Genomic DNA, 18787 nt, shown 5'->3' on the forward strand with positions numbered 1-18787 from the left:
ATAAGCCTTACCATGACACCAGCTCTGCCATCAGCTCCAGGGAGACCACGAGATCCAGGCACACCCTACAAGTGAATACAAATCAAATTTAAAAAGGGAAAGAAAAATATGTTCCTGTGAGGAGGAGTGCCAGCTAACTTTCAGCTTTTCAAGAAAGTCTGCTAAATATAAGTGCAAATGCATATTGTGAAAGAAATCCCTCTCCCCTCTGATTTCCCTTCTATTTCTCTAAACTCTAATCTGCTTCTATGAGAGCATTTTCAGTGTTTAGCACAATCTTAACAGCGGGTCTGGCCAACAGCTGGGATCACCAACCTGGCAGGTGTTTCAACTGCACATCTCTGCAGTGTTACTAGCTTCTCTTGGACTCTGTACAACCTATGCAAGGTGCAATAATGAATTCTTACTTCCACCATAAAAAAAACTGATGAAAGCATTGCCTTTTTTCCTAGCCTCTTCCAGTGAAAAAGGGACCTGCACAAAGCTACGTGCCTCCTGAAAGCCATTGTGTTGTTTCCTGGCCCAGTGATAAGCATACTACAGACACCCTTGAAGATACCGGGTTTAAACTTCTCTCACATTACAAGTGAGCTGACTATTTCTTTCAAGCACTTATGTCTCACTATGAAGCTTTATAGCAAAATCAGTGTTCATTCTCTAAATTTTAATCAATGGATAACACTATCAAGCAACCTATAATTAATTCAGGGATAAGATAATAAACAGCATTAATGCAAGCAAAAATAGGGTTGGTCCCAACAAATCAAAAGGCTCAGAATAGCAAAATGGCCTTTGTCTAGTTGCATTAACACAAATTTAGTCATTTATAATTATTCAATTTCCCTTTGTGAATACAGCTTTATTTCTTCTTTCCTTTTTGCTTTTACTTCTGGAACATGAAAAGAAAACTTACTCTTAGACCAGCAGGGCCAGGGGGACCAGCAGAGCCAGGTTCACCGTTGCTGCCTCTCTTGCCTTCCTCACCACTTGGACCAGGAGGGCCAGGGGGGCCAGCAGCACCCTATGTCAGCCAAAAGACGAAAAGAATAAATCAGATGCTGAGCTATAGGTACTATGAAACTCTATTCACTGAAACAACACTCACAAATTGCCATACTTACAGGCTCACCCTTGTTACCACTTTCTCCCTTGGCACCAGCAGGGCCTGGTTCACCCTAGAGTCCAACATAAAAAGAGATCCTAGGATTAAGCACCATTCTGAAATTCTCTCTATCTATAAATCTTACCTGTACAACATTTTCATGAATCAAAAATATCTTTAATCACCCAGTGTCATGCCTGACTCTACTCTGACATAGTCAGTTAATGTAGCTGTACTTTAGGCTTAATGGGCATGAAAAAAAACATGTTGAAGATTATTTAGAAATTACAGTACTTCAACTAAGAAACACTTTGGGCTGGTTCCTGTACTAAGGATAGCTCTTGAGGGTCTGATTGTGAGACTGCTATTACATCTCTGTTGATACCATCAAGAGGGTCAGAGCTTAACAGTTCTTGCAGCCAAAGTGAGTACAAAGTAAACCTCTTCAGTCTCAGCGAGAGACAGAAACAAGCTAAGACGCTTAATTATACTGAAGCAACAGAAATGTCTGCATTAGATGTAGAGACATATCTGGAAGAAATATTTCACAATGATAGATGCTGTGTCCAGTTTTCAAATGAAGACATGCAGGAGACAGTCACTTACAACAAGTCCCCTAGCACCACTTGGACCAGCAGGGCCAGGAGGACCAGGAATACCACGGGGACCGGGCAGACCAGGAGCACCAGCAACACCAGGAAGACCCTGTTCAACACAGAGAAAACTTATTGTAAGTTCATTATCTTTTCTGATGCATTAACTGAAATGTCGTGTGTTTTTTTTTTTCCTAAAGCAAATAAGTATGCACATGGCTATACTTACAGCTGCACCTTTAGCCCCAGGAAGACCATTAGCACCAGGGTTGCCCTATTGAGGCAGAAAAAAATTATACTGGTTAATTCAAAGTCTCAAATGCATCCATCTGACAACAGATAAAGACTGGCAAGATACTCACAGGAGGGCCAACAGGACCACTGGAACCAGGAAGTCCAATCTCTCCTCTTGGACCAGCAGGACCAGTAGGGCCAACATTACCAGCAGGTCCAATTTCACCCTGTTTGAGAAAAGGGTAAAGCTCTGTATCAGTATCCAGAGTGTTAGGGCAATTGCAAAGTAATTTAATTAGCCTGACATTGTAAGACAATCCAATATAGGTTCCTGTTTCAGAGTCCAGGGGAACAAGAGGCTGAAAGCCTTTACTGGAATTTAAAGGCACTGAAGCTGGTAAAAATAAGTAGATCCCATCAAAGCTGATGGACAACATGGAACAACAGATGATCAGCATATCTGCATTATTACAGAAAGCTAACCTACAAAATTAGAATTAAGATTCCAGTCTTCTTTACAATGATGAGTCTCCAGCAGTGGCATAAGATGTCTCAATGTGTAGGAGCCCTAATTGACAGTTATCTTGTACATAAGCTGTTGTTTGCATGGATGCAAATTGCACCTGGTCAGAGAACTGCAGGTTACTGCTCACAGTGGTGTAAATAGCAGGAAAAAGATTCTTGATACCAATCTCAGAAACTTGCATTCACCAAATCTATTATGGAACTGAATCATGAAGATCAGCCAAGAATCAGACAAGAAGGAAATGATACTGCCCAAAACCTGAAAAGTTTAAATACAGTTTCATCACTGCATCTAATTTCTCCATCAATTTCAAGAACTCAGGTTGGAAGGAGCCTGATACACAACTAAAGCTTCTTTACCCTCCTCTTCTGATGTCAAGTGATGTAAACTGCTACTTCGTTTATTTGTCATGATCTACATCACCTTTCAAAGGTGTATACAACCACAGCATGTAAGATGTGAAAAATAAGGTTACACCTGCATAGCATCTATTATTTGAATCAGCTCCCTCCTAACTCAACCATAGCTTCCAGACATGATTTGCTGGCTATGCTGGCCTCCTGATCTTTTCTATATGTGTGACAGATGAAGATGTACATCCAAAATACAAGACAATACAGCCAACTTCTGGAATAGATCGCGCCCTGGATCCCAAAGCAGGTTACTTCTTCCAGTGATATTATACGGTTTTAAATAACACGTGAACTCTTCAATGTGTGTGCGTGTGTATCAGCTGTGGAATAACTAATAACTATATCAGCATTCATATAAATATTCCTCCAAATACTGTTGGAATTCTTCCTCACTCTGACCTGTAGCTGACAAGATGGTACTACCACATCAGGTGATTTCTGCTGCCTAACAATACTAGTTACCACATTTTGTATTAACTGTCAAATGCAGCTGCATAAGCAGACATTCATACCTTAGCACCAGGAGCACCTGGGAAGCCTGGAGGACCAGCAGCACCAATGGGGCCCTATGAAACCAAAGGGAAGCATTTGAGCAAAGGCTTTCAATGATGACAAGAATTTTGCTGAAATAAACAAATTTTAAAAAAGCACATTTACTTAGACATTTCTGCACACTGAAATATTATTTGCCTTTTGCAGCTCTAAACTGACAGGTTTGGTTCACTACAAACAGTTGAGAGTAAGGTCAATGCAGAAAAAACATTTGTAGTGTATCTGCAAAAACACAAGTTAAGCAATGAAGCCAAGCACCTGAGAAAGAAAAAACAGAGGATAGGCATCCTAGACAGACAGGTATCTGCAAGACAAGATGTCTTGCTGTATTGTCCCAAAACAGATGAGGAGGAGTGCTGCACCCTGCAAATGCTGGTTTTAGAGTGGCCATTTCTAACACATTTACAGTATAGGGATGACTGTGTGCACTTTCACACCAGTAATTGGTCTGATCTACTGCAAGAGTCCATTCTTGCAGATAGCGTTTTTCCTTCTTCACACAAGAGAAGAGAACTGGTAAGATCTCTGCATCTCTTTGCAACCCAGTGCTTGACCCAACTTATATTAAGGTCATTAAGAATGTCCATGGATTCAAGAAATTGTATCAATTAACAGCTAATGAAGATAGGGGTTGCTTATAAAATATGAATGAATTAGAAATCTTGATTCATACCCAGAAATATACAGTTTGAGGCAGTTAGTGTGCTTAAACCTCTTCTATGGCAAAAGCAGCAGCATTTCAGCTTGCCAAGGCTACTGTATCTAGTGATTGCTATGAGATTTATTTTTATGATAGGACAAGCTTCTTAGCATACAGTACTCAGACACCAACAGAGAAAAGACATTAATGGATTCATTGCCTGTTAGCCTTTAATACATAGTACTACAAACGGATAGTTTTTCTTTGATGTTTAATAAAACATGAAACTCATTCATAGCTACTGGGGATTGATATCTGCTTTTGTGAGCTAATACCTATTGTAGAACTGCTACATGGATCCAAGGGAATAAAATAGGTCAGCCTACAAAGTGAAGAGGAATTGGCTTCTGGCATTCGATAACTGGGTACGTGGCATTCTCACTGGTTTTGCAGAAGCAAAGAAAAAAGATTAAATGCTCTGTAAAATACCTATGAAAATATAAATGTTCTGAATTTCTATTATGGTGACTCTTCTTACATTTTAAATTCCCAGAGGCAAAGGAGAATAACAGTATTTTTGTTCTTGCTTAAAAGGAAAAAATCCTTTACAGAATGCTTGCAACATGAAGACCTAAGCAAAATAACTTTATGGTATGGACACCAAAACCCAATACAAGTTTCTATTGCTGTTCAATCAGAGCAGCATCAGATTATTTTTCCTAGGGTACTTCATTTACCTTCAACATAGCTAAAGCAGTTTGGATCTTCTACAGAGTATAACATCAGATCTGGGCTAAGGTATCTATGTGACTGCATTTTAAATGCTCAATCATGTATATTTTAGAATGCCCTATATAGCAGGACTGGAGTGAAATTCATAATTCTGCTAACGTTCCTATTCTGCTGAAGGATGGCAGATGTTTGCTGTGATGAGGAGCATTAGAATCAACTTTTGGTAAAGTTGACAGGATCACGTATGGCTGCATCACTGACGTACATTTTGAAGGCTAGAAGGAAAAGCTATTCTGGCCTATTTCTGATTTTTTAATTTTTTTTTTAATTTTTTACAGCTTTGAAACTATATGCTTGTACACACATTTATGCCACTGAAATAAACAAGGTTTACTAAAATCAGTGGGGTGCAACAGCAACACTAACTCCTGTAAAAAGGGTAAATCTGTACTGCAGGTGCAAACTCATGTCATAGAATGAATGTAATGCTTTAGAATATATGCAATATTAGCCATTTGCAACATATGCATTAAAGCTACCTTTTAAAAGGTATAATCTTTAATTTTGGGAGGAGAATTCTTCTGTTAGACTGGTGCAAATAAGGATTTTGTTCACCAGCTCTTTTACTATGATGAATTCATCAGTGTAAATGAGAGAATATTTTGTGCTATAGATATAGATGGGTTTACAATAAATCCCAAGGATCACAGCACATTGTCTGCAAAGAACTTACAGTTTTTTAATGCTTTTTGTGGCAACCTATAAAGCAACAAAATACCCACACAATCAACTTCTTTGAGGCCTGAAAAGTTCTCTATAAATGGAAAGATGGGCATAAGGCCTAACAGAGCTAAGCTGTTAAAGATCAAGACTGGAACTTACTGCAGGTCCAGTGGGGCCAGCGCTGCCATCACTCCCACGAGCACCCTGTAAGCAGAGAACACAGTGAGTAGAGACAGGCAACAGCCAACGATCAGAGACAGCCACAGTAAGGGGCTGATCTTTGGTACCAATGGACAGCTGGGAAGCCACTTACAGCTGGACCAGGGGCGCCTACTCTTCCTCTCTCACCAGGGAGACCACGAGCACCCTGAAAGAGAAATTACTTCATTTAGATCTGTCTACTAAACAAACATACAGAGTTATTTCACTTGCTAAGTCTCTATGCAAAGTGGATTGCAACCAAACAATTCTGTTTGAAATATTAATGTATTATTACATTAGAGCATCTAGCCAGCTGGACTGCCACTGATGAAAATAATTGGCCAAAATGCTGGCTAAGCCACACCTATCAGATTTTCCACAGCAGCACTAAATACTTACAGGTTGTCCTGGGGTACCATTTTCACCAGGGGCACCAGGTTCTCCCTATGAAAGAAAAAATTACCATGCTTAAGTTACTCAAAGGATTCCTTGGACTGACAGCACAAAGCCAGCTAAAGGGGAAATATTCAGTTGCTGTATCCTACTGTTCTTGTCTGCTGTAGCACTCATACACTGTATAGAATAATGGAACATGGGCTCCTAATGGTGTAGAGGCTGTGACTGTCCCATTATATACTGGAGCAAAGCCAGCTGAAATCCTCCTAAAAGAGAAGGCTTGGAGCAAATTGATTCACTTGCCAATCTCAGCTGTCTTTACTCCCTTTCTTCATTCTATATTTGGACTGTAGCACACACCTAAGAGATAGGACTAGAGAACTGTCAACTACCAATTCTGATCAAACTGCAACTTTTTTTTTTTTTAGCTAGAGAAAGAAAATAATTTCTTTTGCTTTAGGTTAAGGTGACAAAATTCCTAATCTGTGCTGTCAAATGACTAAAAATAAGACAGCAGTATCTGAGTTAAATTCTTATGACCAATGGTACTGATACGAGTGAAACCACTAGAACATGACTTATCTCCCTTAATATTAGGAGTTCTCAGTAAGCTCACAGTTTGTCTAGACTGGCCTATAGTGACAAAGTCTGTTCCAGGGCACCAGAATCCTGAGCATATTTGAAAGCTCCAAGCCTTAAATGCTGCAAAATGTAGAAGTTTTTGCCTTAATCACAATTAAATCAAACATCATACTTGTGTTTTCACTTCAACTAGCATTCCTAATAACTGTTCCTTCATTTAATTATTTACTTCATCTGCTTTTAGTCTCCCAGGATTGGACAGAGTGCTTGGTATCTGTCTCATTACCAAACTTTTTCTGGAGCTTAACAAGTTGCAGTGATATTGGAAAATACCATGGTACAGTTAATAACTATAAGCAAGTAGTGCTAAGCTCTTGTAAACAAGCAACAATGAGGATTAGAATTTGACCCTTACATTGTTACATTAGAAGTTTTTGAATGCAGACCTACTGTGAATGAATCACCAACATTAAAGTTTCCTACAACCCAAAAAAGCAGTAGTGTTTTTTTAAGAACACTGCTAATAGGCACTGAAATGGGAGTGATAAAGAAATTGAGAGGAAGAGCTTACTAAATGTTTCTAGATCACGTTTAAGGAAAGCTTTCTTAAGCACAGTGTTCTAACACATACTAAGCTGAGGAAGACAAAAAGGAAGAAGTCTGAAAATCGAGTAGCATTAACTCATGAGAGCACTGCATTTATCCAAAGTTTTAGCAGAAAGCCTTACACTAAAGCATGTATCACACAGCAGAGCTTTCTAGACAAATTAGATTCTCATTTTAATGTGCTTTAGAGAAAACACCTCCAACTACAGTCTATATAAAGGCAATTATTAGGAACCCAGTTCTGCTGCTCTCACTCATTAACAGTTATTACTTGACTGAGGACTCAAGAAAAAGGCCCTAACATGACTTCTCATCTTGAGTTGCATCTATTTGTCCGCATGATCTGCTGACTTCCAGATTATTGCAGCTGGGCAATATTCAGTGACAACACTGAAGATCAATTGGAGAAGATTTCATACATATTTCTTCAGAAAGAGCTACAAATGCATCCTGCATTTTCAGATGTTAAGTTTACCTTGGTGCCAGGAGTACCAGGTTGTCCCTTTTGACCATCCAGACCATTGTGTCCCTATATTGAGTAGAAAATTAAATGTTAAGTATATACTTTCTGACTAAATGCTATACACAAACTGTCATTCTCTTTTGATAGGAAATATTCAAAACTTCAAAGATATTAATGCATTTAGAATACATACTTTTAACTACGAGGGGATCTTCCGGGGTTTTCAGTATCTTGAAGTGCTGTCAGTTAACTATTCAGGGAAGAAATACACACATACTCACCCTAATTCCCTTAAAGCCAGGCAGACCAGGAGTTCCAGGGAAGCCACGAGCACCCTAAAAAGACACAGAGCACGAAGGATTGTCTCTCATGTTATACAGTTAAAGAATAAAGAAAAACCACGTGTCTTTCATTAATGTTAGCGAGTAGATTGGGGTCTTGCTCACTCAAGTGAGAGACAGGGCAATCCCAAACATCCCAGGATCAGACCTGTTCTGCTCTAACAATAATCACCTTCATTTCCAAGTTCTGAATCCCAGAAATTTTATTAATTAACCTGTGACATCACAGCTATGTTAGCGTTCTATTTTACCTCTGTTACTTGTAAAGAGGGGTGAGGGGGCAGGAAACAAAACAAAAACATAACTACACAATATCCTTGAAAATAAGAAATGAAACAGAGATGCTGAGATTAATCCATGTAAAGAATATTAATGGATTGTTTATGGAGAGCAATTCAGAAATACCATTAGAGTTTAATTGATATGAGTACTATTTCATGTAACAGACAGTAGATCACTACTTACTTGAGGACCAGCAACACCCCTCTCACCAGGTCTTCCAGGTTTGCCAGGGTGACCCTAAAAAGTAGAGTAAAAATACACTGAGAGGGAAAGTTCATTTCATAAAAGAATAACATAAAGCTTTTTTTTAAAAAAGAAAATACATTAGGAAAGATTTCTTTCAGTAAGCAGAGAACTTGGGAGCTTCTCTTTCCCTGTGTTCAGGAAACAATGTATTTGAAGAGATTTTAAATTTATCCATTTTTCCCCAACAGACAGCATCTTCTGTACTAATAAATAATTATTTCAGGGGCTTATTTATTCTATCAAATATTACAAAAGTGATAGCCAATAGAATGCTTAGCTTAACAACTTAATGCTAGAACTGAATCACAGCCCTGAAAGAGATGAAAAACTTAATGACTTACATCTTCACCAGCCTTTCCTGGAGGACCAGGGGGACCACGAGGACCTTGGGGACCCTGTTAAAAATAGATTGAGCATTATGTCAAGCAAGATGAGCTTCTTCCCTGGTTTCTGACTTTAGTATAGACATAGGAGACTGAACCAGCTCAAGGTCCTTAGCCACTAACTGCCTTTGCACTTTGTAAGGAGTGAATATGAATGTTCATCTCTGCTTCTGTAAGAGAAATATCCAATTCAAACATTCAAGAACAAGTAAGTGGATGGGAGTAGCAGGCCTAAGCATTACAAGCCTATCTTTGCTTGTTATTCCTAATGCTAATAGCGTCTGTGTGAAATCTGTACTTACTGTTTGACCAGGTTCACCAGGCTCACCAGGAACACCTTGAAACCCAGGAGGACCCTAGACAGGAAGGGAGATTTGTTAGCGTTTGAACAAGCTACTTTGTGATTTGATAGGTATGAAAAACATCCTTATACTGATTAATATTGACTGTACTTACAGGAGGTCCAGATGCTCCAGGTGGGCCTCTAGGTCCCATTAAACCCTAGGGAGGAAAGATAAATAATTAAAAAAAAAACCCAAACACTGCTACATAAACTCATCTATAATACCTGTTCTGATGTTCCTAAAATTCTGGTAAAAATGGTAATTTCCAGTGTGGAACATTCAAATCAAATCTGAGGAAGTTAAAAGATCTGCATGAATTTGCAAAGGCAGTCCAAATACAAATAGATCTGATGCCAGTAAATCCTGTGAGATGATTCAGAATGTGCCATTATGGCCGAGAACCTTGTGGTCAGGCATCTCATTCTATTGTAGCTCATTAACAAATGCTTTCACACACTGGCTCATTCCTGTATACTCATTGCTTTCTCAGGAATGAGCTTCCAGACTTTAAAGGTCATAATGACATATTATGAACGGCTGTATTTTGGGGCCTGTCAATTTCGTCACAACTTTCAAGAAGAGATACTGAAATAAGGATAATTAAAAAGGTAGAGAAGAAAAAAAGGAAATGTGCATAAATGTCAGTGTTACTAGGAACTGGGAGACTTGCACATCATTTTGGAAAGCTAATGCAGTCAAGGGCTATAGCTATAGTAGTATACACTAATTCTAGTCAAGAAACTAATCCAAACTTGTTTCTGGACAGTTTGAATTATCTATCCTGCGTAAGCCCTTTGAATCTGTTCACAGGGTACATTCCATAATTGCTTCCCTTTCTTTTCTGCTTTCCCTCTCTCACATTTTTCACTTGATTTCAGGAAGTTAAAAAATCCCTCAAGGAGGTAGAATTTACTGCTTTTTCTGTTGGTGAACCCTCACTGAGTAAAAAATTAGAGCTTAGAGTTGTTACACCCCAAATAGTCACCTATATTACTGTCAGACATCAAAAGCCAAGCTTGATTAAAAATTATCCTGTATTCCTATAGTTATTATCTAAATGCAGGTCAACATAATTTCAACAATTAATTATAATATTTTGGGGAATAGTAATAAATACTTGACCAGAATAATCCTGGGCAGCTTTCATCATGCTATTCGCCCACCCTTCAGACTCACTGTCTGTAATGTTATTGAGATGGGCAAACTTAACCCATAGCTTTGCTGTCTATATGCACTGAAAAATTCTTGCTAACATCATCAAGGGTTAGAAATATGTGTAAGGAGGTAGTACACACTTTAGATGTCAACATCATATACAGTAATTGGCAAAGATTCCTCCTCAGAATAGCCTTGTAGTAGCAAGTCATACAACCATAGAATCATAGATTCTAGATAGCAAGTGCTAGCTTTCAATGGCTCAGAATCATAGAATCATCACAGACTCATAGAATCATCATAGAACCATCACAGAACCACAGAACGGCCTGCGTTGAAAAGAATGTCAAAGATCCAGTTCCAACCCCCTGCTATGTACAGAATCACCAACCACCAGACCAGGCTGCCCAGAGCCACATCCAGCCTGGCCTTGAATGCCTCCAGTGATGGGGCATCCACAGCCTCCTTGGGCAACCTGTTCCAGTGCATCACCTCCCTCTGTGTGAAAAACTTCCTCCTAATATCTGACCTAAACCTCCCCTGTCTCTGTCTCCCTGCCTCTGGGAGAAAAAATGGTCACCGACTGGATCTGAGATATTGAGTTACTTTCTAGAGAAACGTCTCCTGTAGTCAGTGTCTCCACAATTGATCTCATTCCTAAAACAGAATTCTCCTGTCTCAGCACGGATGAAGTACACTGTATCACAGCAGATGTGCTATCTGACGTCAGATTGATACTTATTGATTCATGAAATTGCAATGAGAATATAGTAGTGCTATATTCAAGTTGAGGACACAGTCCTAAGACTGTTATCAGACACTTCATGTTGTGCTCTGTCTAGGGATAAGTTTACAACCTGACTACATATGGGATCAAAACACTAATTTTAAAACTATGCCTTGAGTTAACACAGCTGGAGTAGACTTAAATACGTGTTTATGCAAGTTACCAAGTGTTAAATCATATACTTGCCATAGGTCCAGGGCCAAAGTCAGCCGCTTTAGATGGATCATATTGAGCAGCAAAATTCTGCAGATGACAGAAATTTGAAATAATAATTACTACAATTTCTACTTTTGAAAGCATTGATAACCCCCATTCTACATGTATCCATCATCTCATTTGCTAGACAGTATGTTGAAGCAACACATTTAAAACTCAGTAAACACGACCCTATTACAAATACATTTCTATTCATCTATTTCCAGAAAGACTTGGTTTCATTAGGAAGGCCCTTTCACACATTGGCCTCAACTAACTACCAAGTAGTGACATGCAGGCCCTGAAATAGTGTGAACTGAAAAATAAAGTATGTAGGTACAATGCCCATTAAAAAATTGAAAATATTCTTGAATCTCTTAAATAATTCTGTGTAATTTCCAATGACAAAAGTTATGTGTATTTTTTTCCCCACATTATTTAAGTAAAATTTACAGCCCACCCCTGACAGAGTGTTGGATAAAGAGGGCCCATCAGCTTCAATAAAATCTGTGGAGCATGCAGGCTTAGAAACACTGCACTGGATTTTTCACTTTTTAATCTTATAGATAAACACACATCTAGCCTTCTTCACTAAAATGGAAAAAAGTCACATGCAACACAATTGAAAATCTTTTTCTTGCTTGTTTTATTAGCATATTAAAATAAGAAAAACTAATAAAAACAGTTGGGGTTTGCTAATACAAAAATAAATTTTAGCTATTCGCTCTGAAGGGAAGTGTATTCTTCCATGCAGGAGGATTTGTAACATTCAAAAAAACCACTGTCTTCATGCTCTCTGCTTAATGTCAAGCAAAGAGTTAAAGCCAGTGTTCTTCAGAGCATACACAACAGACACTTTTGCAGAAGGTGTATATATACCTGTCCACTTAATGTTCTGCAGTATTAATACAGATAGATACAAAAAATTCTAAAGGAAGAGAGGTGCTGACTTCTAAGGATGGACTTATAGTTGAAGGGTATTTTTCTCCAGCTTATTCCCGTACAGTTGTTTTCTCTTGAACATAACAGCCCTTCCATGTAACAGCAGAGGCTTTGAGTTGACTCCTAACTCATAACACATTATGGTGGAGCAAATTAAATGCTGATAAACAAGGTTGATTTGCTTCTATGCATAAGACTCTGTTGAATATAGAATCCAAAGCTGCTGAGGAAGATACAGATCCTAAGAGGAGTTCCATTGGAACTCAGACCACTAATCTCATGCTAATCACACAAGATTGCTTCCTCTACTCTCCAGTTCAATGTCAATGTTTCCCAGTAAATATTCATTTAGTCTTTAGTTGTCACAAAGCAGACATTATCAATTTCAGTAATAAAAAGTTTGGATGTCTTACTCCGCCAAGACCTGGAGGACCAGGGGGGCCTGGAGGACCTGGTGGACCATCTTCACCATCTCTGCCTGGTGGACCTGGTGGACCCTGGAGACAAAAAGAGGATTATAAAGTGAGCATTAGAAGTAGCTCATGAAGCCTCTGCAGTGATAAGACAACCAGGTACCTACGGCACACACTCTAGCTATATGCATAATCTCAATATATGACTAACATCTGAAAATGAGCATATCCTGAGTTCACACTGCCTTGCCACTCCTCATTTCAGATATACACCATAGTGCCATTTTTCAGAAGGTTTATAAGGGTAATATTGGATCTGTACTAATAACCTCCAAACTGAGAGGCAACAAAAGCCTGGAGCCATGAAGACCAGGTTACCCATGTGGACCCATACAGCCTGTCAGACACTGTTAGTGGGAGCTAAAAAATTTCCCTGACAAACTGAGCACTGGCAGGTCAGCCCTAAAAGCATGAACTAACAACGATCCAGAACAAGTCAAGTGCCGGTTCAGATTACTTGCTGCTAAAACTGCAAATCCAACCACAACAAAATACTGCCTTTCTACTGGATTTGACAATACCGCTCTGCCATCATTGTAATGACCACTCCTACAACAACTTGAAATGACATATATTTGGTCCTGAATATTTGCCTTTACACGCTATCACTCTCAATGCACAAAGCTGGTCAAGGTTCGCTATCACAGTATTTGAGATGAAGCATCTGAGTTGAGCTAGCTAAAACCCATATTCAAAATCTTACAGATTTCAAAAGAAACAGAATTAGACTTGCTATCTTCAGAACAAAGTATGTACCTCATTGCATTAAACAGATTTAGTCAGTGGTAGTCCAAAGCAAATATCCAGCTGACCACATAGATAAATTCTTCCTAGCAGCTCTCATTGTGTTTGTCTGCATACTAAGACCTAAGAAACTTTCAATAGCTTCCTATCAGTAACAGGCATTTTCATTTTCAGAAGATGATACCAAAAAATACATAACCACACATTACTCAGATAAGGACATGAATTTCAGAATACAACTTCATAAAAAGTAGCAGTGATGCAGAAGCAAATTAGAAAAGCAGGTATTAGCAATATGAATGGACATCACAATTAAAGTATCCAACCACTTCCATCTATGGCTACATTTACAAAAATCTTCAACGGTATAACATCTGTTTTCATTAATAGTTATCAAGAGGAGAGCTTTTCCAAGCTACCTGTGGAGATACAGGAATTGAATGATCCTCAAAGAATGATCTTTGTCTATTTGGGTTTTATGTAAAGAGCTTCTCTTTATCCTATCCTGTTCAAAGACAGCATCTGTATGCAAGAACTTTCTCTTCTGCATTTTCATGCACTATTTCCACTGGTGCAGTTGGAAAAAAGCTTTTCAAACCATCACTTGGAATGCTAGGTTGCTCTCCAAACCGAATCACATCTGATCAGGCACAATAACTAATAAGTTATTGTGTTATAACTTATAACTAGTAAGTAAGGTTGGTGAGATATTGCCAGGGTTAGCATTGGTACATAGATAATTTGATTTCTTTTTAATTAAATTGAACTTGTAAGCTTCTAAAGTAACATTAAACTCACTAATAGCTAAACTTAGCTTTTTCCTACTGATCTTCCAATAACTATTCAAAGACCACAAATAACTGAATATCAGTCTACTTCCTTACCCTTTCTCCCTGTGGCCCTTTGTCTCCTCTAGGGCCCTGTTGGAAGAAAATAGAACTTAATCAGTTACCACGGAAATTTTCCAGGACAATACCGGGAAAGAGACACATGAAGAATCATTGATGTACATGAAAACAGGGAAAGAAAACTGCACAGACAGGTCCTACGCTTATTTTCCATAGTATATCTTTGACCTCAAGATGCTACTAGACACAGATTAGTCACTATCATCACTACATCAGTTGAAGTATCACTGCACAGAAGTACAGACACAGTTTGTTTTGTTCTCTACTAACTGTCTGTTATTTAATAACAAGACTTCTCAAAATGAAATGGTTATCTACTTAGCCTTTCAGATCTGTACAGATTATGCTGTACTGTTCAATTCATGAAACCCTTCCAAAAGAACTCTTGCTGAACAAGAATCCTTTCTTGATGCAGTTGGATTCTTAGTATGCTTAGTTCTTCTCTTGGATACAGCAGTTTAAATCCAAAACCTGCATTTACCATTTTGCTAAGTTACTGCACCCACTGTTCTCCTTTTTACATCTTGCTCATCTCAGTGAGCACTGGGAAATAATGACTTTAGTCAATTTTGTCATCCAACATTCCACAAAATATTGCTTTGCTCAGTAATATTTGATGTCATCTACAGGTCCACACAAGAAAGATGAAGCTGCTTACCTTCCGCCCTGCAGATGCCTGGAAGAGACAAGGCAGAGAATTAGAAAAAAAAGGTACAAATTATCCCTTTCAAAAAAAAAAAAAAGAATTTAAGTTTGTACTCTATTTTATCTCCTTTCAACCCTACAATTTCTGTCAGCACCCTATATTTAAATATACCCTATGCTTTTTAAATGACTAGCAAGGTTAAGAGTTTATTATATAGTAAAGATGTATGTACCTACATTAGAAACTTCTGTTGAAGGATGGCAATTTTATACTTATTATAGCCTACAAATATAACATAAATGAAAATCACACCTGAGTTCTCTCATAATCCTTCCGTGCAATGAAATTTAGCCTGAAGACTGGCCTTCTCCACCCCAAACTGCCAGGTATGATGCCCGAACACCAATGCTCTGTTACTTCTCCTCATGGTCTTTACACCTATGAAGGCAGTCCCTCAAAAAGGCCAGCCCACTGCAGAAATTGGGGTGGGTACATTTCCAGGCAAGCCCTTCAGGACTGGTATCTTCCCAGGGCCACCTTGGGAACTAAGGTTACTACGTAATACTGCCCTGACAAGGTAGTCTGGCTTCTTAACGGAAGTTGAAGATTAGATACTAGATTAAAAAAGAATCATACTGACCTCACTCACATCTGCCGAAGGAAGGGAAAGAAGAAAAAAAAAAAAAAAGAGATAATTAGAATGTGGATTCCATTATTTTAAAAGGCTTACACTTCAATGTTTTTGAATAAAAATGTGATCTTTGTCAACTTTCTTAATGCAATTGCTTTCTCTTAATGCCGTTATCTCAAGCTGTGTGAACCTACAGCTATGAGTTATATTTTCCCAAATCAAAACAGATCTTTAAATGAAATTAAAGCAATATTTTCTATAATCCTCCCTTAAATGTGCTTAGAAATACGTATCTAAAAAAAAAAACCCAAAACAACCACATATATATTTTCACACGTACATGCAACAGCTGAATAAACCCAGACATGACATAGATGAAGATATTAATTAGAAGGGGTAACTTCAAATTTTAATATAAGCGGCCCCTTGTACTCTTATGGAGAATGTTAAAGAACATCTATTTCCAGTATTCCCTGTAAAACATCTTTGTGTAGAGCAGAGAACTATCTGAAGCTGTCACCCACCAAATGGAAGGCAATTTTCTTTGCATGCTATTTCCTACAAAGAATGCTTTTGCTAATTAGTTGGAGAAAATGATTTTCAAAGTCTGTTTTCCAAATTTAAAGCAGCAAATTATCTATTTTGGCTGAAATGCTTCACACTACAGTTCAGTGCCAGTAACCTGATGCGTTACTTTCTGGCTTTTGGACATTCCTCCCCCTTATAAAGTGCCACTTGAGCAATGAATACAATAAATGTAAGCTGTTCATGCAGCAAAAGAAGGCAATACTGAAGCGCAGAACAACACTAAACTAAAGTACGGTGGATTACAGATTGCCTACAGCAAAAAGTGGCTGCTTTCAGGTGATGGTGGCACAGGGGGTATGTGGGACTCCCAGCCGAGCCCCCTCAGCCACCCAAAGAGCTCCGGCTGAGGCGCTCCGACCGCCGCCCGTCACCAGGGGGAGGCGAGGGGCCGAGGGCGGCCCGCAGCCCGCTGGGCCTCGACCGGGGCCCCCCGCCGGGCACGATCTCGCCGCAGCTCTTGGGCGTCGGCCACGGGCAGCTCGGCCGGGTCCTTGTCGGGTAACGCAGCCAGCCTCCCCCCTCCCCCCGCAAAGCAGTTTCTTCGAAGCGGGGAGGCTGGGGCAGCGTTTCCCTGAGTGCTGCACGGCGAAAGGCAAGGGAAAAGTGCGCTTCTCCCCCGGGCACGCGTGGGGGAGACTCCCTATCAATGTACGTGCAGAGGGACTGCGCTGCTCCCACAGCAAAGCGCGGGAGAACCAAATCCTCATGCCAGGGAGCGGAACCCTTTAAAATCTCCAACAGGAGCTGATATCCCTGCTCGTCCTCTCCTCTCCTGCCTCGTAACGCCTTTCCCTCTCAGCAGACCCCCGAGGACAGCGAGGACCCCCGTTCTTGGGAACTGGCTGCGCGGCCGTTCCGCGCTCGACCGGCAGGCGGCGCCATGGCGCGCGGCGACGCGGCACAAAGCGGCGGAGGGACGGGAAGAGCCGCGCCCCGGTCCGGGGAGCGCGGAGTGGGTGCATCCCGGCCAGCACTCTGCTCCAGGACTTTGTGCCTCTGCACCTGGAAGAGGGCTTTGCGTGCTCCTTGGGATGCGAGCGCATCTTCTGTTTCTTTCTTTTTTCTTTTTTTTTCTTTTTTTTTTTTTTTTTGGAGGGGGAGTGTTATCTCGTTGGCCTTTTGCCATCCGTTGGTAGTTCTGAACTAGAGGCGCCGCTCTGAGACGGAGGTGGCAGCTTTAGAGAGGGTCTCCGGAGCGCGCAGAGCGGGACAGCCACCCCCTGCCGCCACCCATGCCACGAACAAGCGGAAAGAACTTACGTTGGCTTGTTGCTAGGTATGAAGTTACTGCGAGCAGCAACAAAATCCGCGTATCCACAAAGCTGAGCATGTCTACTTGCTAGACATGCAGACTCCTTGTGTTGCAGAGCCCCCGGACGTGGTTGGCTATTACGTGCAGGACGCGGGCATACAGTCGCGAGGAGTAACTCCAAACTTAGCAGAAACCTGCTGCCCGGGATGCTAAATTAATCAAGCCCCGTTCCGCCCTACTTATACCGCAGGAGGGTCCCGCGGCTGCGAGGCACCGGCAGCGCTGCAGCCAATGGGCGCGCGGCGACCGCGGGGCCCGCGCGGCTCCCAGCGCTGTCACGTGCTCACAGGCCCCATCCCCGCGCTGCTCGGCTGCGGGGTCGGGGGGGGGGGGGGGGGGGGGGGGGGAGGGAGAGAGGGAGGGAAGAGGAAGGCGGCGGCGCTAAATTGGTTCCATGCTTTGAGGACGTGGACACTTTGAGGCTTTCGGGAGGAAAATCTGACTCGCCGTCTGATTTTTTTTTTTTTTTCAGACGTTCCCCGCCCCTCGCCTTGCTTTGTTGGCCTCGCCGGGCGGTGGGCAGCGCCGGGAGCGCGCTCCGAGGGGTCTCGGAGCGGGAGCTGTCCAGGGCCTGGGGCAGCGGCCGGGGGAGGACTGCACCCCCTGCCCGAGCCCTCGTACCGCCCTACCGAAGGCAGCGCCACGCGCTCCCTACGGCGGACGCGGGGCCGCAGCTCAGCCCTTCCCGTCGCGGCTGTCCGTCCTCCTCACGGAGGTCCCTGCGGGCACGGAGACGCGCATTCCCCCTCCCGGCCTCGGAGCGTGCGGCACGGGGCCGCCTCGGGTGTCCCCCGTCCCCAGCGCACCCTGCCCACGAGCCGGGAGCCGTGTGGTGACTGTGGTGACGGAGGAGGGAAGGCACCCCGCAGCCCCCCTGCGAGCCCGGCAGTCAGCCGAGGGGATCTCGCCACGTCTGATTCTGCCTTCCGGGGTGGGGAGCCGCACAGGCCGCCCGTCGGCTCTCAGGGAGGCCGGGAAGAACTGCGCTCAGACTCCCCCATTCCCCCGTCGCCGGCTGGCTGCATCACTTGGGGTCGCCCATCCCGG

At 41.5% G+C, this 18787-nt stretch overlaps 1 protein-coding gene across 1 annotated transcript in view; it reads right to left on the reverse strand.

Moving 5' to 3' along the window:
* The window catches only part of COL1A2 (collagen type I alpha 2 chain), a 37715-nt gene extending 19811 nt beyond the window's left edge, over positions 1–17904 (reverse strand). The window contains exons 1-22 of the mRNA XM_042888556.1: positions 17689–17904; positions 15850–15860; positions 15222–15239; positions 14540–14575; positions 12852–12935; positions 11488–11544; positions 9472–9516; positions 9318–9371; positions 8974–9027; positions 8570–8623; positions 8045–8098; positions 7776–7829; positions 6116–6160; positions 5829–5882; positions 5675–5719; positions 3381–3434; positions 2058–2156; positions 1925–1969; positions 1709–1807; positions 1122–1175; positions 914–1021; positions 12–65 (exon numbers count right to left, since the gene is read on the reverse strand). Coding sequence (XP_042744490.1) covers positions 12–65; positions 914–1021; positions 1122–1175; positions 1709–1807; positions 1925–1969; positions 2058–2156; positions 3381–3434; positions 5675–5719; positions 5829–5882; positions 6116–6160; positions 7776–7829; positions 8045–8098; positions 8570–8623; positions 8974–9027; positions 9318–9371; positions 9472–9516; positions 11488–11544; positions 12852–12935; positions 14540–14575; positions 15222–15239; positions 15850–15860; positions 17689–17758 — 1248 coding nt within the window. The 5' untranslated portion in view covers positions 17759–17904. The remainder of the gene's footprint in view (positions 1–11; positions 66–913; positions 1022–1121; positions 1176–1708; positions 1808–1924; positions 1970–2057; positions 2157–3380; positions 3435–5674; positions 5720–5828; positions 5883–6115; positions 6161–7775; positions 7830–8044; positions 8099–8569; positions 8624–8973; positions 9028–9317; positions 9372–9471; positions 9517–11487; positions 11545–12851; positions 12936–14539; positions 14576–15221; positions 15240–15849; positions 15861–17688) is intronic.
* Between the last annotated feature and the right edge of the window lie 883 nt (positions 17905–18787).

The sequence above is a fragment of the Lagopus leucura genome, unplaced genomic scaffold, assembly GCF_019238085.1.
Source record: "Lagopus leucura isolate 7727_CA_CO unplaced genomic scaffold, USGS_WTPT01 Super-Scaffold_100157, whole genome shotgun sequence".
Lineage (NCBI taxonomy): Eukaryota > Metazoa > Chordata > Aves > Galliformes > Phasianidae > Lagopus > Lagopus leucura.